The following is a 21,167-nucleotide window of genomic DNA, read 5'->3' as shown; positions in this document are numbered from 1 at the left end:
GACGGTGCAAGGGGAAGAAGAAAGAAGAAAAGGAAAAAAACATAAGAAAAAAAAGGAAAACAATCACAAAATGTAAAAAGACAAAAATGTCCCTGTTCGGACCCTCGTTTGAATAAAAAAAGGCACTTGAGGCCCTTCTTTGACACAAGTTGCACTTCAGGCCCTTAATTGAGAAAATAAGTACACTTGGGGCTCTTTTTTGGCATTTTCCCTCCAAAATATATTGCACTACATTTCCCTCTTAGGTTCTTGTCGCGCGCGCTCTCTCTCTCTCTCTCTCATCAATCATCATGCACATTATTTTTCTTTTCAAAAAGTAATCTCTTCTCCGAAATTTCAACATGTATAAAACTATGAGTTCAAGACTGAAGTCCGAGCAAACTGCCATGGGATGATCATGAATGCATTCTCTCTCCTACTAAATATTATCCAAGTGGCCTATACACGCATATGGAATAACGATGCCCTAGAATCGACTTACGATATTAATATATACCACGTGAAATCGGTGTGTACCTTTCAAAACGTCGAATTTCTATCGGATATTCAATACGAATCTCTTTAATTCTTACTCGATGATCTTTCATAAAACAACATGACTAAGCGTAAAATAGTTCGATTAGGCCGGTTCCCACCTCTCCTTTAGCTAAATAGTTCGAAATCAAGAACGACAAGGGCAAAGTGCATCTAAATAGTCGATGATGTTAAAATTAACTTGGTAGTCCATAAATTCGGAGGGAAACGTGGCTTTCAAGGAGAAATACTCTCTTCGAACTTTGCTTCTATTTTCTCTTCAAAATTGTTTTTCAGAGGCTAGGAAGGAAGGATGAAGCCATCGAAAGGAATCAGCCAAAGGCATAGCAAAAGGTGAAAGAAAGAGACAAGTACGCGTTGCTCTAACGTGGTACGAATCTTGTACCCAATGTCATGCCAAGCCGCAAACCTCGCCATTCTTTTCGTTGGCTTCGTTTTGTGAGGCATACCTAGAAGGGCTCGCTCGACGTATTGCTATTTTTACCCCTTCAATACCAACCCTCACTTTGGAATTTCAAAGCAAAACTTACCCTTACATCAAAATGCGCTTCCGTAAATTAATTTCAATTTTCACATGTATATTTTAGAATTGCCCTTTTCAAATTCGATACACAATTCAATTCATTTCTATCATTTTCATCATCTTAAAAGCCTGTTATGGGTCGCTCCTTATTCGGGCTCTCATGCCCCGATGATCACTCTCTAACCTCGTCGGGTCAGGTTGTTCCATTTTGCGTATAAATTATAGACATTGAAAGAAGGGAAAAATTCGATAAAAAAAAAAAAAAAAGGAAGAAGGGAAAAGTATCTTCTTCCCGTCAGTTAGCATTGATTGATCATGGCACGACCCCAAAGCATATGCAAGTGTACGAAGTGGACGGCCCAATTGTTTTGGTATGTCTACGATTGTTGTCTAATATCTACTCTGTCGATTCCTCGCATCACTGTCCTCGCCGCGTGAGGTGCACGTGATCCGTAGGCCCCTCGGGTCCCACCTGGCATTAGAATATTGGCCGGGAGATAGTTCGCGCACGGGGTTGTCCACGTGACCGTGTCGGGAGGGAGCCCACGTCTTGGGTTATTATCGCACAAACCCGTACCTTTAAATCGGATTGATCGGGTATTAAGGAGCGATGAGTTTCGGGTCGATCTCCAAAGGAAAAGGAAGAAAATTGTCGGCACTGCGACTGGTTCTCTCCACGGTATAACTCGTAAGTCATAAATAAGTCCGCCGGCGAAGGGGCGGTTTGACTTCTAAATTGGTTGTAGCTTCTGCTAAGATTGGAAGTGTATTGTACTTATTACCAGACATTTAGGCTCGGAAAAGGGTTGTCATTGACTCATTGGTTGCTATTCAACCCAAATCCATCCTTCATCTAAAAACAATCTTTAATACCCATTTTCGAGGCCTAATCCAGGGACCTTCTAGATTGAATTTCACTGAATTATCGATTCCTACTTCTGATTTCATGAGGGAGAATTGTGATGCCAAGCAGCAGCTCGGCCCGGTCCAATATTGACCTCGAGGTACACCGAACGTCAGCAACTATGACGACCTCTTTGATGTCTTGTTGGTGTTGAGGTTACTGTAAGGACGACGGAACATGAAAAGAAACAAATAAATCTGCAGCCCACAAAAGGTTTTAAAAAAAAAAAAACATATTTTTCCAACTTTGCCCTGGTCATTTTGAAATTGGAAAAATAATTATTTGTAATGTCTCATGTTTCTTAAAAGTTTAAAATAGAATGTCGTTTTCAATTATGCTTTTGCCCTCTTTTTCTTCGGTCATGACCACATCCAAGGAACACTAAATACCAATGGTCCAAGTTTCAATATTTCCGCCTTTCATTAGGTGTTGTTGAATGCGTTACGTTGTTCTCGAGTAACAGGGAAGGCTGTGAAACAAAACTATTTCAAAATTTATCGCTGAAAACGAAAGGAGACGATTGAGAATTTCGTCGGGGACCAAATGCAACCTCTGTGGTCACACTTGTGAGATGGAAGAATGGTGAACATAGACCTTATCTTGATAATTTCAATCAATATGTCGAAAAGCCTAGTGGCACAAATCAACATCCTCAAAACGCATTCTTAAAAAAGAGGGTTTCATCTCGTGGTTGATACTTCCACCACCCTTTTGTCTTGTTTTCGTTTCCCTCACGCAAAGTCCTAAAGACGAAATGGACAGTTGATAGTGGTCAATAAGATCAAAACGCCATGTTTCTGTCAGACCAATCACAAACTATTGAGAATTTTCAATTTGATTGATCCATCACTAATCCAAGATCAATTGTTCTCTCTCTCTCTATATATATAATATAGATATAAATATATATGTATGTGTATATATATACATCTAATCTAGTTTTTTTTTTTTTGGTCAAAGATGTATATAATCTAGTTCAGGCGCAATACTTTTAGTCTACTTCCAAAGTAAATCATTAAGAATTTCTCTCTAAAACCCCATATTTCTTAAGGCACTAAATCCCAATGATGGTATCAATTACAATTTTACGGGATTTTCTTACTTTTAGATGTCAATCGGGGAACCTCGTAATACTTATCGAACACGTCTTTTATCATGGCTATTGAATGTCTTCTACAATGAATTATTTAGAGATTGACTCGCCGGGTCAAGTTTAAATGAAATGAAAGAAAGATTTGAAAGAGTGAATCACGCACTCAAGATAGACTGACTGACAATGAAATTTCAGTCGGGGAAAAGAAAAGATCGACATAACTTTCATCATTAAAAGTGATAACAGTTTGGCATGATAGGGACCCTTTCTTCCTGATTGCACGAAAGAACTAGCCTAGGAATCATCCGTCCTCAATCGCACCTTCTCTTGACCCGGTACGACTTTGATTCATATGTTTCCCCACCGTTTAAATTATCCCACTTGAGATTTACACTATAAAAAAGCACGTCACAAGGTAGGAAAATAATCTCGCCAAATTTGGGCAAGGGTCACCTTGCCCACCGCACATGGGCACGGCGAGGCCGTCCCTCACGATCATCGAGGGCAGCCTCGTTTCGACGGCCACAAAGTGAGGCCGCCCAGCCCTCGCTAGTGGGCCAACGAAATCAAAGAGAAATAAAAAAATTAAATGACGAAAATATCTTTGATCAGATCATTTTTTGAAACAAAGAGCCACTTCGGAGTTTCATTTGAAATAAGATTTATTTCGAGTTTTTATTTAAGAAAATGAGGTCATGAATTTTAAAGAATAAGATTTCTGTAAGCAAAAAAAAAAAAAATTTGCTGGGTAAATTTATTTGTGCTCGACCCTTAAGTCTAATCACACTCTACCATCAAATCAATCCTTTTTCTTTTCCCTTATCTCGAATGCTTTGTGGAGTCTTAGGCAGGAGACATCACGAAAAGGGAGACCCTTTGGCATTAATGAAACATATCATTCCTCAAAAGGTCCCATTCACTTAGCAGAAGGTCCAAACAACAAAGCTTTGTTGCCCACTTACGATTAAACATCCATAATCATGCTCAGCCTAAAAGTAAACAAAAATTGTCCTGACTAAGTTTCTCTAAATCATTAGTTATATATAAATGGAGGAGTTTTTTTCGCTTTGGCATGTTTGAACCCCACCTAATTAACCCGTACGGCCCCAACTAATCACGTAGGAACATCGATGATTAAAGGGACTCCGTGACGACTAATCTAACTATTCTAATATTTATATATCAAAACCAGGCATTTATCCAACAATTGGATCCCACGATATTTTACAAATGCTAATAACTTCTTTTGTCTGTCTTATCTTTAACTCAACTCTTTTACTTTGTCTCTCCACCCCCAATCACTTTACCAGGGCGGCATGCCCATTGGCTTTTGGTTTTTTCCTTATGGAATTGATTTCATTAGCATTACCACCTCTTTGAAATATCTGCTCTTTGCGTGACCGCTGCTCGCGTAAGCGTTGCTAATCTTAGCGGGACTTTCGGAATCGAATAGGCAGCTAGACTTTGCCTGCTTGACTGCTTTCCAGCTTAGATTGATTTAGTGAAGTATGCCAGTTTGCTAACTCCTTGCTTTGACTCTGCCTCTTTGGACTCACTAGCCTAAGGCTTAGCCAAGACTTCTTTTTTTCCACGCAAAGATGTAACCCCAGCACAACCGGTCTTTGCAAGGCAATTTTTCACTTGATCATCTATTTATTTATTTATTTATTTCCACACGGATCCGCGAGGGTAAAGGACCTTATCTCAACCCTATTCTCCTCGAAATCAAATCAATCATGGATTTGTATCATGCGAAATGACCCGAAATATAACCGATCATCTATTCCATGCATGAAATTTTATCCTTTTTTTTTTCCTTTTTTTTTGTGGAATCGCAAAATCTTTTCAAAGTTCTATGATTCAAAAATTTTCTTTTGGGAAATCTGGGATTGCCTAATAAGTACAATTGCATTCGGCACATCACAAGGTTGAATCTATCAATAAAAGGAAAGAGAAATATCCGAAAGGTATTTGGAAAGAAAAGGTTGCAATAAAAGCATGGGAATATACCACCACAACCTCCTAATTCAAAATCCAATAGTTGATAATTACAGGAATAATATTCGAACATTATGAACACGACAAACTTTGGTTAAAACATAATAATTTTCATTCTTTCAACTAATTCGATATTCTCCGAGATTTCCTACAATTAGTCAACCACTGAATATACAACAGACGTTGACCACCAACTAATCCTACTAGAGCTTCTGATGAAGAAATAAAATTACTCAACAAGCCCATCCTACTAAAAAAAGTAAAAGGTAAAAAGAAAAAGAAAAGGGGGAATATTAAAACACAAAAAAAAAAATCAAAAAGGAAAATAGAAATCGTCGAGAAAAATTCAGCCCACGCGCATCTCGGGAACTCCAACCTCAATCCGCGACGCCGTTGAGCAGCGGCCTCGACTCGCTCAAGATGCCCTGGGGCCCACTCCGGAATCCAGCGTGGCAACACCTTTGGAGCTCCTCGGGCCGGGACACGGTCCGGAGGATCTCCTCGAACGCCGCCTCGTCGCAGGGGATCGCGAGCGGGCCGTGGTTCGCGAACCCGTACTCCTCCTCGGCGCGCGAGAGGAGCCGCCTGAAGACTGGGTGGTTCAGGTACGTCGCGGGCACCACGTACCTCCTGCACCCGCCCCCCACGAGCACGGCCACGTGCCCCGCCGGGACGTCGGGGGGCGGCGCCGTCGACGCCTGGGCGGCCTTCCTGCGCCAGCGCCGCAGCATCTGCCGGATCGTCACAATGCGGCGGATCTTGTTGGAGCTCCCGAAGTCCGACGACATCCTTTCTTTCCCGAAGTCCGACGACATCCTTTCTTTTCCTTTCGTCTCCTCTTGTTTTTTTTCCCCGGGAAAGCGAAGGAAAGTGAGTGAGAGTCAGTGGAGAGAGAGAAAGAGAGAAAGCAAAGCGAGTTGGTGGGGGCAAGGGGGGAGAGAGAGAGAGCCTTTGAGGAGAGAAAATTGGTAGGATGATCTTTATAAGGCGAACAGGTTGGGCAAGTGCCACTGGACTTGAAGATAATTACGGAAAAACCAGAGAAGTTTCAGTTGATTTTGGGCCCCAAAAACTGTAAGGCAGGATCGCAGATTTTTGTTTTTCTGGATGCTTAGCAAAACGCGATCCACACCGTCATTGGCTCGTTTAAAAACTCGACGGGGATTGACGGATTTTATAGATTTAAAAGGACTTTAGCGAATTCATAAACAGGGAGAGTGATTGATTTGGATGGATGGAATTATTGTGCAAGTCGATACAAAAATCGGCTCGCGATCGGGTAGGACCGGGCAGCTGGCTGGCTGGAAAGGGCAAGCGTGACAAGAACGGGGTTAGTGGCATCGCTAGCTTTGGTCGGGGTCAACGAACGTGCATGGAATTTGACTTTGGGGAGGGGTTGCCATAATAACATGCAGACATTGCCGTGGAACAAACGATCGTTTGTGTCCGAACGCATAACCTTTGACCACAGCCTAGGCTGTGGGAGCAGGAAGGACCCCGAAAACAAGCGTAGGGCATATATGAAAAGCGGAAAGTTTTGCCAACGTGGCATTTCGTGGCATTCTTTCTTTGGTAGGTACAACTTTTTTTTTTCAAATTTTCCTTTTTGGTCGAGAGGTACAATTGAATCCGAGGCCGAATTTTTTATGGTATGGTTGAAATTTCTCAAATCGGGATTAGAACTGAAGATGTTGAGAATCCCTTCTTTTTTTTTTTTTACTGTCCCAATTACAATCTTGCAATCTTCGCGTTTGTATTTACCATAATAAGCATTAGATACGCTAGATTTCGAGTTTTCCATGAAGGGTAAGTACCAAAAATTTCGTTCATCAAAAAATCACTTCTTTCTTTATATGTAGGTAATAGATAAAATGTAATCATTTATCAAAGCTGACCAGATTTGGGAAATGCCGGGAAGTTGCGGATCATGTCAAGTGAGTCTTGGCGAGTAAAGATACGATTCGATTCTGTCTGCCTCCTTCCAAACATTAAGGCCGCGATCCACAACCTCGGACGGTGTCGCCATCCAACTGAAGCTACCCCCACCGACCGTTCTCTTCCATTTTAACATCCTCGTGACGAATGTATATGACTTGATAAGATCAACCCAACACTACGTAGTTGACCAGATCAAATCCAGACACCAAGTTCGTTATCTCCGAAAAAAATAGTAAAGCGAGACGAGAAACAAGTCAATCATCATCATATACTTAAATACATCATAAGGGCACCAACCAGAAATTTGCTCAATGGTGAGAAAATTTGTCCAAAAAATCTTAAACTTGTTGCACTTTGGCCAATTTAACTAGTAAAATTGAAATATTTAGGACTGAATTGACATAGGTCCAATCGATTTATGACTTTTTGAACAATTTTCCCCCCTTAAATGATTAACCTAGAAATCTCTCACTTTTCTTCGGCCAAGCCGAAGGACACTCAAATTTACTTTGCCTATAATGTATATCTCCACAAGAAAATAATGGTCATAATTGAGATTCTGCATGAACGAATTGATTGTCTTGCTGCTCGGCTAATCATGGATTCATACACGCCAAAAGCTGAAGGCTGAAACGGACAGATTTTTTGTGGGCTTTCTTTATTGGGTCCAGGATAAGTGTTTCTCTAATGCCATGATCTCTTGTCCCCCCCCCAACATCTTTATGAAACGGTAAAATCCCCGATTGCATTTTAGCTCATTGGGCAAGATTGAGGGGAATATATGCGGGGCCCACCAAATTAATTTGCTAGATGAGGCCCCCCACCCCCCCTTCCTTAATTTGCTCAATCGCTTTGGATCTTAGATGCACAGTCGAAGTCAAAGATCCATAGAATAAACGCCCAATCAAGATGCTCGTCGAGAGTGACCTTCGCAAACGGGGTCGCGTTAATCAATACCTTCGAATCACTTTTTGACTGTGCTAAAAAATGATTTTTTTCCTTTTTTTTTTTTTTTTGTTCTTAATGCACCGGAGGCAACGGAGGAAAATCAAATCCGATTTGTTATGCCAAACCGATTTTCCATGCCAAACGACGGAAAATATTTTTCTTGTCTTTTTCATAATTTTGTCAAATATAAAAAAAAATATTTTTCGAAAATCTCGCATATTCCTCGAAACAAATCAAACGGAGCCTTTGAAGAAAATCAGTGATGCCATCGTCTTCTTCATGCGAGAGTCTACCAACACTGTCGAGATAAGATTGTAAGACTTCGCGAACAATCAGGAGAAATTCGTTCGCCGTACGTCACGCAAATCTAATTTTTCAATCGAAACTTCTAGCGAGAGGAATTGATTACTCCTCTCCTGCGCCAACTTCATACCCATTAAACAATAATTGCGTAAGAGAGGTAGGTGAAGCCAAGAAGGGACCCCACAATGCCATTAGCTGAATTAGTTTTTTAATGCGCGAGGCGGGAGGAGCTTTATCTGAGCGTCGGGAGGAAGCTGGAATCCTCTGGCAAAGCGTGACTTAAGTAAGCCACAGCTTGTTTCAATCATTGGCTGATTAAATAACTAAGCGCACTTAACTCTCTTTGAAAAAAGATAAGAAATGTGAAGCACGTACTACGATTTCGTGCGGATGGTACGATTTCGTTTGCTGCTAAGCAAAAAACGAGGCGTCTCTTTCAGCGATTCTCAGTTCAACCGCTCGATTCTTTTGGGCTTATCGGTTACGACTGCGCCGGTTCTCGGCCGAGAATGACTTCGGTCCACGTGCAGTCTAATCGGCCTAGAGCACCACACTTAACAATTTGTTGTCCAAGAATCTGACCTAGAACTCCATAAGTCGAAAGAGGCGAGAAGAAAGAAACAAGTCCCATTATCATACACTGAATTTGATTGAAATCGCCATACTTCGAGCTTCAGGTCTGACCGAAATTGTCCAGAAGAAATCCTACCTTTCAGGAACCAAAATAACATTGACTAGGTGCATGAGCGTACCGCAGTAAGAACTTCGGATGAATATTCACGACATATATTCCTAAGAGACGCAAGGAATAGCTAAGCAGAAGCCCGAACTGAGGTGAAAAGACAGTAGTCAAAGATGCCATTAGTGAGCAAGGAGAATTATTTTCTCAGGAGAAAGTATGAGACAACCAGTGAAAAAATTCCGATGTTGCCCATTGCCATCAAATGGCAATGCCCAGATCCAGTGATTCTCAGAGATAAAACGAAAAACAAAGATCTACAAGCATTTGGAAACAGCCCAAAGCTATCTATGCCATGTTAAGCTGGTGAAATTCCTACCAATCCATTATTGTGACTCTTCCTAATCCACAACATAAAACAACGCCCAAACTCTTCAATGATGAGCCTTCGCTTCAGCTTTTCTTTGAGACTTCGCCTTTGCCTGGTAAGACAGAAGGGTGCAATGAGCTTTGAAGTTGTCTAAGCGTTAGCACAATTTCTCAGTTCATCCAGTAATAGGTAAGACAGAGCTTGCTGCTTACTTAGTGCACTCTAACTATATCTCATCTGAATGTCAGCAACACTAAAGCAACATTGCGAAGGGACAAATATAGTCATGCCATTGGATGGTACCTTTTTACAAGCAAGCATATGCATCCGACACTTTCAAAACATATTGCAAATTTACCATCCAGCGTCAACTCTCGGCCTAGAAAAACGTAGCTGAGATAGCGGTGGTCCTGGGATTCAATATACATTTTCAGACTACCCCTACATGCTCTTTTTCAACTTCTTCCTCAAGGTCTCTCTCTTTAAGTGCTGGCAGATGAAGTGTGCAGTAACGGAGATAACAAAAAATGGGGCAGTGTTAGGAGCAATGCAAGGCAAGTAGTGAAGAAACTCAAGCATATAAACAGCCCCATGTCTAACTGAATCAGATCTGCTATCAACCATACGAGGGGCTAAATCCAACAAAGCAATTCTAATCATCAGTAACATTCCGCCTTAACAGTCATATGTTGATATGTGTGAGAAGAAAAACTTGAAAGGTGAAGGCTATGCCTCGAGCGTTTCATAAGACCAGGGACCGCACAACATGTGAATACGCTTGCACAGAGACTGCCTTACTACTTGCAAGGACTTGAGTGGATAAAGAATGCCTCCCATGAGCGTGCACGAAATGCACAACATGTCAACAATGGGTGCAGCTAAGTATCTACCATGGAAGGAAGCATCATCACACTTCCAATGCAACTCTCGTGCTGACTTTTTCAGAAACAGATCAAGTGATGATTAAGGTTAAGTAATGTGTGCATCGCAATAATCGCGTGGACCTCCTCACACCAGAGAAGTTCATATCAATTTGCCCACATAACTTTGCCATAAATACTTCAAGTTGTAAACTAAAACCTGAAATCCTTCTATCCTTCCAAGAGGCGAAAATGGATTCGTCATGAAAAGTTGCATTTGCGACAAGAGAATCCTATCTTCCTCGTTTCATCTATACCGAAAGAAATAGGCGGAAGCTGAAAGCATGTAAGATATCCCTACACTGAAAAACGGTAACCAGTTTCTCGTCACCTGGAATCAGCTTCCGTATGCCACAAAACTCTCCGCAGATTCAACAAACAGATATGCTCAAGCACATTAACTCGATGATAGCGTTCGTAAGTACTAAGTAGCAATTCAGAGTCAAAGCTAGGCGACTGCACAAGCAAGTTGGAAAATCTTGCGCAATTGAACACAATCACGTCATCCCAATAGCCAAAATCACCTAATTTAATTTCTTTCGGGCGATTGTTACGCGCTCATTTGCCCGCCCTCCGCACGCAAAGAGCAATGACACAAAACAAGAGCCAATATCCCAAAAAACTTAGGGAAACTTCATCAGACCACCACAGATTCGCAATTGTAAAGGCGCTTCGTTACATAAAACGCGGCCTTCAATAATCAGACAGGATCACAGTACCTTCAGATACTTGAGCTTCATGTTTCCGTACACGACTCCGAAAGTGAAAGCCGAAACACGGGCGACCTGTCGCCATCCAAATCCACCCAAAAACACAGATTCAAACTAACGCTTCATCAATCATGCCTCCTATCGAGCTAAAAGAATGGAAAACTCATCGAGATCTAGAAACTTCGCATCACGAGCCGTCGTCGCGCGATTCACAGAGAGAGAGAGAGACTTACAAGAGCGAGGGTGCTGGTGCCGGAATAAGGTCCAGGAGGCGGAGCCATTTGTGCGATGACGACGCTCACCGGACGAGGATGGCGGTCGGTCGAAATCGAGAAGAAGCGACTGTGTGGGTGTTGGAGAGAACGGCGCCCTCGCTGTTAGCCCTAGATTTGGGATTAGTAATCAGATGCGGTCGAGTCTATGGGTTAAACGTGAATCGTTGACTGCAGGACAGTTGGATTTGACTCGCCGAGGGAAAATACTTGCATAGAACTGATAGAAGTGCATCGACTCGTCACACATTTCATGGCGCTTCCAAAAAATATAGATGCTATTAAAAAGTATTTCGAGGACTATTATCGAATAAATAATTTAAAAAAGTATAATCTCTTACATTTTCTTTTTCAAATTTAATATTTTCGTCGAGTATCTACAAGAATTCTTGATATTATTTTTCGCATTCGGGGCCGTCAAACCTCCTTTATTCCATAATGGGGAAGATACTTTTTTGTGAGAATGTAGAGAAAACGCACATGTCTTTGATAAGTCAGCACACAAGGTGATCAATGTGGCAAACAATCAAGAATTCAATGGTATTATGATCCATTGTTTGGAAGTGAAAGGGATCTCAACGGAATAGAACTTTCCTCTAGCTAGCCACCCACAAGCCACGGTTGACTAATGAATTGAAGACGTCTCGCAATTTGGGAGGTAATCCGCATTGCTTGAGATGTCAAATCTCGTTGGTAAAGGGAGGTCGAATTCTTCATGATTGGGGCATATTTTTTGGAGTGTGTGTGACTTTTCTGGAGATGGAAAACAAGTTGTTTTCCCTCCGAGTCCAGTACAAGAATTCGGTCATACACGGAAGAAATCAAATAACTCGACATTAATTGGAACACTCGCTTTTCCGATGGGATCCTCCACCTTCAAAGGAGGGGGTTTATTCAGAAACAAAGGGGTGACTAGCTTAGAGGTTCTGGCACATTTACAGGGATATGTTCGTCGACACAAGCACAACTTTGGACATTGTGGTCGGGACTCGACTTTGCAAAATAAATTGGGCTTTCACAAGATCATCATCGAGGTTGACCATAAAGTTATGACCGATTTTGTTAGTCCAGGACTTATCATTGGTAATGCTAGTTCTACTTGACATGAAGACATCGAAAAAGCTCACTCTGAGTTCAAAATACAACATAACCTTCTAAAAAAGAAATCATCCTGTCTGCCGACTTGTTCATTCTGAATTGAATACTTGCTTGGACATTATTTTCATTATCTGCTAGAGAGTTACTTCGTATTTTGTTCGCTGAGAAAATGTGGATGTTTTGTAGATTTACGACATTAGACTAGAGTTAGGGTTCAAGTTTAGGCATTTGTCATAGCCGAGTGCTCGATGCTGTTTTGATGAGACTGTGATAGCGGGCCGGGTCCGATTTGGATATGGGTTTTGTGTTCGACCCAACGGGAATCCCCGTACAGTTTTGCGGGGAATTGTGATTCCTTTTTCCTCGTGATCTTTTTAATAGAAGATTCTGACAGATGTAGATAAGCAAAAAAGGAAAGGCCTTGGAAAAAGGACCATAAATTTTAATCATGGGAACATGCAACTATTCGTGATAGAAAATACTTTAGTACTTACGAATCACGTGCTCTGTCTTGCAATAGTTTCAGTGAAGAATACAGCCGTCCAATGGTCTAAATCACTTCCAACTTTTTTTATTAATTCAATTGGGCATTTCAGTTCGCTACTTGGATTTAAGAACGTAAACAATATTAAAAGTTCGTCGCCAAACTTGTTAAACAATCAAATACGAAAAGTTCGTGATTTTTAGCGGCTCGTTTTCTGAAAATTTATCAAAAAAGTCATAAGCTTGTTGTAATTGTGTCAATTCAGTCTTGCACTTTTCTTTTGCCAATTCAGTCATAAAACATTAAAATTTGTTCATATCAAGATCGGTTGTCGACGTGGCACGATCGGTGTACACGTCAGACGATTTCGAGCCAAAATTGACGGATGAACTAAATTGGCAAAATGTAAAAAGGTCCAAGACTGAATTAATACAATCAGGATAAATTTAGGACTTTTTAAATAAATTTTCCAATCATTTTCTCAATGTTTTCCACCGCCACCCGCTACCACCGTACGCTTGCCACTTGACTTGAGCAACTCCATCACCACCTCTAAAACACTCCACCACCACCCCCACTGTCTCTCTTATTTAATAAGGTTGCAACCTTAATTCTAAGTTTGCACGCCCCCACGATCAAAAAACTTTCCGACCATCAATTTCATCACCCTATTTTATAACCCAAGTGGTCAGTAATTGTCGTACCCCCATCAGAAGTCTTTCTTTCCTCGTTCTAACAACATTGCATTTGCTCTTATTTAAATTCAGCCAAGTCTCGGAGGGTTAGTTTTGCCATTTCCCACAATTGCAATTGGTCTTTTAATTAATTGTGCCTAAGAAGTGTAGCGTACCCAAGACAATTTATGCGGAGAACAAACGCAAACGAATGATTACGATACCCACGTAGACGACCACCCTTCCAGGAACATCATGGGCGACTTTCTGAATGATTGATGATAATGAACGGCGATGTTCCCATCGCGACGGGGTCGTTTTGTCGACCCCACGGTCTGACACCATCGGCCCACCACCCAACATACGTAGTGATCGCCATAACTGTCCATAATTTCAGCACGTAATTGTAATTGACTTTCGGTTCGCTTCACATCCGTCAATTATTGACCAGAACCAGAAAACGAGAGAGCACCCAACAAAGCTCAAGCTGAAAAATAAAAGGGAAGCATGGGCATCTTGGACTTGGTTCAAAAAACGTTCACCCCAAGGCAAAAGACGATGATGATCATGATGCTGTAAAAATGTTTGCAAAGGAAATAGTGCCTGACATGTCGGATTACAAGAACATATGTTTATGCAGGCGAAAGAGTCGAGCTTTTAACTCTTCCAAAGCAACAAATCAAATCATGTCTACCCAGGGCGTATATTCTGACACAGGCATATCCCCCATGAAACAAAACCAGGAAAAAACAAAAGAAAAAAACAACGAATGCTGTGGACATGACTTAGATATTACAGCCTGTATAAGTATATATATATATGACTTCATACCTTAGATCAGAACTACAGATGCAAATGCAAATGGAGCAACATATAGATGTATAAAATTACCACGCAAAAGACTTGGGTTGCTTATGCAAAAACTAATGAATGAATGGATGCACTAGAAGAACTACTGCGGGGTGTCAAAGAACCGTTGACAAGTTGAGATTTGCTGAGGCGCCGGAGCTGTTGGAACCACCTGCATCCTATTGATTCGACTCCGATTTTGTGGTTGTGTTGCCATTTTGCTGCTGCGATTGAGGCTGCGGCTGCGGATGTTGCTGTTGCATCTGATGGAGCTGGAACATTTGGGAGTTCACAGTAAGCGGTGAAACCATGCACTTCGAAGGATGAGATTCTGCGCTAAGCTCCGTTGTTGCGAGCTTCAATCGTTGCACCTCAGCAGTTAATGCTTCATTCAGGGCTGTCACATGCCGTCAAAACAAAGTTAAGAGCTCTTTCGATGCAGTATGACGACCGCCATAACAAACACAGTAAATGCAAGGAGACTTCCATAGTAGATTTTTACTCGCTTCATAAGTCATCAGAAACAAGAGAAAAATACATTAAACTTAGAAATGTCCACGCATGTCTACACCAGGAAGTCAAAAAAGCAGTTTATTGGAGAGGAAGATAGACTCAGTAATAATAATCCACCTACACATAGAAGGTACGGTCCATGATATACGTTATACAGAGGGCATGACCTACTATACATTAAACTTAGACAAGTACATGCATGTCATCTACGCCAGGAAGTCAGGTGCAGCTTATTGGAAAGGAAGATAGACTCGTAATAATTATCCACCTACTGGTAGTACAGAAGAAAAATACCTTTGATATACATATGCAAAATAAGAAAAAATAATTTATCGCCCTGATTCACTATTTCCTCACATTATGTTCTGTATGTGCGAATAGAACTCCAAAGGGCTACCAAAATAGCGTGTAGTACTATTACGATGGGCTACTCTATTGCTTCATACTTTTGCCAGGACAATCAAAGAGGTGGTTGAACAAACCAATAGCCATCCAACCATCCCAATCTACTGCATCAATGGTTCCACTTCATGTGTACTTCCTCTTTAATGCATCAAATTTCAGTTAAAGAAGATACAAACTGAATTCAGTCAACCCCTTAAAAAAATTCAACTTTACTATATTCAACAAACTGCACTAAGTAAAAAAGAGTTACATACTAAAACTTCGGGCATGTTGAACATCGACAGACCATGAGATGATGACAAGGGTGAAAAGAAAGCGAGCCACTGCATCCTCTACTTTCCAGAAGATAAGCATGTTCGGGAGCATTTTAAGTTTGGTCCCAGGAGTCTAAAATGAGTGTACAACTTTTGACACCATTACCGTCTTCCAACATAGATTGCATCAGTAGATATACAACAAACTGATTGCAGATACCAAACACAATGTCAAAACTCAAAGTGCAGATCATACCATCACGTAGTTGAGCTTGTTGTTCCATGGCTTGAAGACGAAATTTCAACTCATTATTTTGGTTGGTGAGCCCAACAGAGTCTCGCTGGGTGAATAACAGGTACCACAACATCAGTTTAAGTAGAAAAGATCACTGGAAGAGTAAACTATACCAGAGAATGTGAACTCATTACCTGGAGGAGTGTAAGCTGCGCAGACAATGTTGTAGCTTCTGTTTGTAGAGTCTGAACCTTGTGCTCCAACTCCTGAATATACCTCATCTTTCGTTCTTTTGAACGTGCAGCTGATTGGCGATTCGCTAGTATCCTGAAAAAGTAAATAATTTTAGTAGGCAAATGCAAAAAAAGAAAGGAAAAAAACCAACTTTCTAGGCCAATAATAAATTTTAATCGTGCCTCGATTAAAGTACAGGTATGCCACACCTTTTAACACGCTTTGGATCAGTTAGGGCAATCTCAGCAAGTTTATCATTTGCCATAATCTTCTTCAATTCTGCCCCACTAAATTCTCCACTCCCAAACTCCAAGCTGAAAGTATTAGAATTTGCATCAATTGAATTTCGCGGGGAGAGCTGTCCAGGCCGAACTCCAGGAGAAGGAGGCAATTTTGTTGACTCGTCTGCGAAATTCAGCTTCTCCATGAAACTATCCATGGAAACACTCCTGAAGTGCCTGGAAGCTGGAGCAATATCTCCTCCGGCAGTCCTTTTGGTTCCCTCCCTCTTGTCACTTGAAGAATTCATTCCAAGTCTCTGCATGCTATTCCCACATTCATTCACGCTACTCTCTGCTTCGTTATCACTGCTGTCACCTCCATTCGTCTTTGTCCCACTTGCTCTACTGTCCAAATCCTCGCGAGTTTCAGTACCGTTTTTCTCATCGGTCCCAGAAGAGTTCAGCGCATCGATTCCGTCCAGATTCATATAAGCAGAAAACAAGTCATCTACAACTTCCCCTTCAGACTTTCGCTCACCCATGCCTTCTGCATTGCTGTAAACGCCTCTGTCCCAGCTAGATTCCTTTTTAACCAGCTGAGCCGGCTTAGCTGAGCTCATAGCCTCCCTCCCAGATACCGAGCGCTCCAACGTACCCAATCCTTTCGATGGTATAAGAGGTGGGGATGATTGCATGAGCGATGATAAAAACGGGATGTCGCTGTTAGACCGTCTATGTGCCTTACGCGGCGGCAGACTCTCACCAATCCGAGAAGGATTTCCCCTAGCAAACGGAGAGGGTGGCAATAAAGGATGCGAACTTGCATCTCGATCCTCCATTGACACATCCCCTGAAACATGGTCTGAGATCGAAGCCGACGGGGAGTCACGAAAAGGAGATGGACTCAACGGGGGCAATGTGTCGAAATTAAAGATCGATGGCTGCGACAGAGACCTCGAGTGAGTCGGTCCATGGCTGAAATTCGGAGAACCCATCTGCTGGTTCAAAGGCCGTGGCATTGGGATCTGGGAATATGGCGAAATCGGAGGGATCTGGTTCGGATGTGAAGGCGGTATACCGGCTCTTTTGTTACTGTCACCACCAAAACTATGTGGGAATTGCCGCATAGGTGCGCGCATGTCCGGAGCACTGAAGTGCGGTATATCAAGTTGGTTCATGGAGAATGCTTGCTTGGAGATTGAAGATTGCAAAGTCCCAAACGAAGATTGAAGCCCTCGCGATGTATCGTTACGAGAATCTTCAGCATCACCCATATTTCCCCTCACCAAAACCAACTCTCTTTCTCTCTCTACACAATGGCCTCGCCGAAACCTCTAATTACTTCCCACGAACAGCTCTAAGCAACAGATTTCCAACTTCAATTCACTTCACCTATCGATCAAAACCGCCCCAAAAAACGAAAAAAAAAAGAAAAAGAAGCAGACAAAATCAGACTCCAATCATCTGCCGAAGAAGTCAAACAAAATGAACAACGAAAGAGCAAAACAAACTGAAGCTAAAACATCGCCGGCCCGAGTGCCGAAACAAGACAAGCATCACCCGGAGGAGCATTCCACTTTACCTCGCAGCTCGACCCGGTCATTACAAGCAAAATGCCCGGAAACGCACGCAGGTTAAGCGAGTCCAGAGCGAGCCCACATCAGCAAATCGAGAATCTCTCCCCGAGACGATCTTCTTCTGTACCAGATTGTGGGGGTACTTCGGAGGCGGAAATGACAAAGAAGCAGGCGCTCTCTCTCTCTCTCTCTCTCTCTCTCTCACACACACACACACCCACACACACACTAAAAGGCGGAGCTTTCTCTCTCTATCTCCGTCTGTGGGAGCGCTTTCTCTCTCTACATATGGAATGGAGACGATGAGGAGTTCATAACTGGTAGAGGTACTATTACACGGATATCATGACTTAAGGCCTCCGCGTGAATTTAGTGAGAGAGAGAGGGAGAGAGTTTCTGAGGTGAATTTGCATTTGGGGCGAATTTCAATTTCATTCCGACTTCAATTTCCAAATGCAGTCACTTTCCTCCTGCGTCTCCGCAGCTTATTAAGGCAACTAATTTCGGGCCGAGATTATTTACCCGAAAAAGCACGTTTCCCTGTCTGAAAACTGAAAATAAGGGAATAAATTGAAGAATTCGTAAAAAAAAAAAGGAGGGAGGTGATTTCCCTTTCCTTTTATTTTTCTTTTCTTTTCCCTCTCTTTCTCACGCGCTTTTTTGACTCGTGTAGATCAATCATCATCGGTGACGTCGACATAACATGGAGAGCAGATCGGAGTCAACACGGTAGGAGAGGGAGGCTCTCTCTCTCCTACGACCCTTATTTATTGTTTTGATTTGACGTGAATTAACTAATTAATTAATTAGCCATTAGAGAAACAATAAAGAGAAATCCATACTCGTATGCCAAAAAATTTACGTGCTTCCCTGTATTACTAAAGTAGCTGCAGGTGTGATTGACATCCCCTCGTCTCGATTTTTCCTTTTCCTTGGAAGGTTGGTGTGGAAAATTTATGTCGATAATAACATCTACCTCCTCTCGACCTTACGAGTTCTCGATTCCTCGTCTCTGTATTTAAATCGGACTCCAAAACGGCCTTCAATAGAAGAAATTTACTCGTGTCAACAAAGTCCATGCAAGGACGGACATATGGCCTTATTAGTAAAGGGATTGAGGGTCGGGACCGGAGAGTATCGGGTCTGGAGTTCAATCCCCTTGTGTAGCACACACACACATATACATAAAAGAGAGAAGCGAGGGAAAATAAAAATAAACAAAGCACATGTGCTGTACATTCTAGATTACATCTATAATATACCAACTAATCTAGTATGTACGGCTAAGGGCCTGAAGTTGTTATATGCGCCAAACATCGTGGTTAGGGAAAATTTTAAATAAGGATATGAAGGCCCTTATTTTCTCGAAAAATGAACTTGAGTGGACCTTGTTTTAAATGAAAGGCTGAAGTGGCCATTCGGTGTTAATAAGGACCTGAAATGGTTATATTAGTCTCAAATAAGAGTCCGAAGTGGTCATGACAGTTTCAAATAAAGGCCCGACACAAGCCGACTAAATATTTCGATCGATTAAGGACATTTTCGTTGAAAGATAATTTTAATTCTTTTTTTTTTCTATGGTAGGCAAGGGTCGAGCGACCCTCGCCTAGCTCTCTTCGAGCATCGCCAGCCATTAACGAAAAGAAAAGAAAAAAAGGGAAAAAAAGTAAAAAAAGTAAAAAACGGAAAATGCCCTAGATCAATTTGAAGTTCATATCCTTATTCGAGACCGACATAGTCACTTCATCCACTTATTTAAAATGATATCTACTTTATGTCCTTATTTGAGAAAATGAATACACTCTATGCCCTTTTTCAAACAATGTCCATTTCAAGATCTTATTTGAAAAAATGAAAACACTTTAGGTCTTTATTTGAAATTTTTTCTCGTATTTATACATATGTAATACAATTTAAACGTACATTGCCGTGTTTCATCCAACGTCAACTTAAATTTATTCCATGAAATGACTTGAAAATTACTCATCTTTTACCAGGTATGCCAATATTGCTCGTGGCGATGTGCCAAGTAATCAAAACGCTACTGCCTTGCTAATCCATGCCCATGAAGTATGAACAAGCAATAGCACAGAAGCACAAGATAAAAACTAGTATTTTTTTCTATAAAAATGAGATAAATAGTTCTTGAACTTTAACTTAACTCGTATTGTGGTTCCTAAATTTTTAATTTGTTCAATGTGATCTTTAAACTTTAATCCAATATACAATATCGCCCATAGGCTTTAAATTTGTTCAATATGGTCTTTAAACTTTTGGTATATGTTCAATTTAGTCTTTGAACTATATAAAAATATTTCTTATTGCCTTTTCAGTAATTCAAGTTCATGGAGAATATTGACCATTTTCACATAGTCCAGGAACTAGATTAAATATGTACTAAAAGTTCATGGAAGTCCAGAAAAAACATTGCATATTGGACTGAAGTTCGTGGACCAAAATGAACAAATTAAAAGTTCAGATATTACATTGCACATTGAGTCGAAATTCATGGATCATTTGTGCAATTATCCATTTTTCTAACAATTGAATTTGTGTTTTCTTGAAGTTTACAACCTGACTATCTATGCCATTTATAATATGCGATATTGCGATAAAATCCAGGTCCTGCTGCAATTACATTAAAGCCCCTTTGCTTGGCTGCATTTGGTTCGGTCGAATCCAACAGGCCACGTCGTTTTCATTAGCTAATTAATAACCCCGTCATAGGAACAAACGTTTACCGCAATTTCCTTCATACGGCAGAAGTTCGCCATTTGCCTTTTGGATTTATTAAGAAATCAAAGCATTTCCTTGACGTTTTCCGTCTTTGTGGACAAGAAGTCTACGTGTGTTCACGAAATTAGTCCGATGCTCGAAGTCAAGGAATATTCAGTTTTCACGCACCAAAATTAAAGGTAAGTTTGTTAGCAGTCTGCCATAAGAACTAATCAAGATTGATACTCTAACATTAATTATGAATTAGGTTGTGTCGAAAAATGACATTTACTATACTTAGGTAATCATAATGTGTTGCTAAAGACCGCTTATGACTTATGGGTCAAAAAGGGTTTTGAGCACACTGTTAATGTTTAGTGAACTTACATGGTCGCACACAATAACGAAGTGAGTTCATATTTTCTCTGCGCCTTTATGTACTTAAGAAGTAGATTTTAATTTAATCTCATATTCCAAATATCTACGCGATCGTGCACGTTATAAGATAACGATTAAACGCACGATTAGATATAAACAGTTCGGCGAGCCCGAATCGCCCGGCCCCATTTCTTTTGCTACGCGTAAATATTGACTCTATATATAGACAGGGAAAAACCCTAAAGACGCCTGATAGAGAATAAAGAAAGTCTTGTTCTCAAGGAGAGAAAAACAAAAGAGGGATAGAGAATTGTTCTCTGTTCTTAGATCTTTGAGAG

General features: G+C 41.2%; 3 protein-coding genes across 3 annotated transcripts; all 3 read right to left on the bottom strand.

Moving 5' to 3' along the window:
- Positions 1-5,124: 5,124 nt before the first annotated feature.
- On the bottom strand, positions 5,125-5,940 carry LOC115735689 (auxin-responsive protein SAUR50-like). Its single transcript, XM_030667070.2, has one exon. The coding sequence runs from the start codon at positions 5,865-5,867 to the stop codon at positions 5,430-5,432; it is 438 nt and encodes a 145-aa protein (XP_030522930.1). The 5' UTR covers positions 5,868-5,940; the 3' UTR covers positions 5,125-5,429.
- Positions 5,941-9,106: 3,166 nt separating this feature from the next.
- Positions 9,107-11,327, bottom strand: LOC115735698. The gene is made up of 3 exons (XM_030667079.2): positions 11,154-11,327; positions 10,930-10,995; positions 9,107-9,402 (listed from the first exon to the last, which is right to left on the bottom strand). Exons 1-3 carry the CDS (start codon positions 11,199-11,201, stop codon positions 9,355-9,357), a joined length of 162 nt encoding a protein of 53 aa, XP_030522939.1. The 5' UTR covers positions 11,202-11,327; the 3' UTR covers positions 9,107-9,354.
- A 2,732-nt stretch (positions 11,328-14,059) lies between these two features.
- Positions 14,060-17,920, bottom strand: LOC115735686 (bZIP transcription factor 29-like). Its single transcript, XM_030667066.2, has 5 exons — positions 17,742-17,920; positions 16,148-17,551; positions 15,899-16,031; positions 15,726-15,810; positions 14,060-14,694 (listed from the first exon to the last, which is right to left on the bottom strand). Exons 2-5 carry the CDS (start codon positions 17,431-17,433, stop codon positions 14,477-14,479), a joined length of 1,722 nt encoding a protein of 573 aa, XP_030522926.1. The 5' UTR covers positions 17,434-17,551; positions 17,742-17,920; the 3' UTR covers positions 14,060-14,476.
- Positions 17,921-21,167: the final 3,247 nt, after the last annotated feature.

The sequence above is a fragment of the Rhodamnia argentea genome, chromosome 11 (genome assembly GCF_020921035.1).
Source record: "Rhodamnia argentea isolate NSW1041297 chromosome 11, ASM2092103v1, whole genome shotgun sequence".
Taxonomy (NCBI): Eukaryota; Viridiplantae; Streptophyta; class Magnoliopsida; order Myrtales; family Myrtaceae; genus Rhodamnia; species Rhodamnia argentea.
Note: the sequence above shows the minus strand (reverse complement) of the source record. Positions and strands in the feature narration are given on the sequence as shown.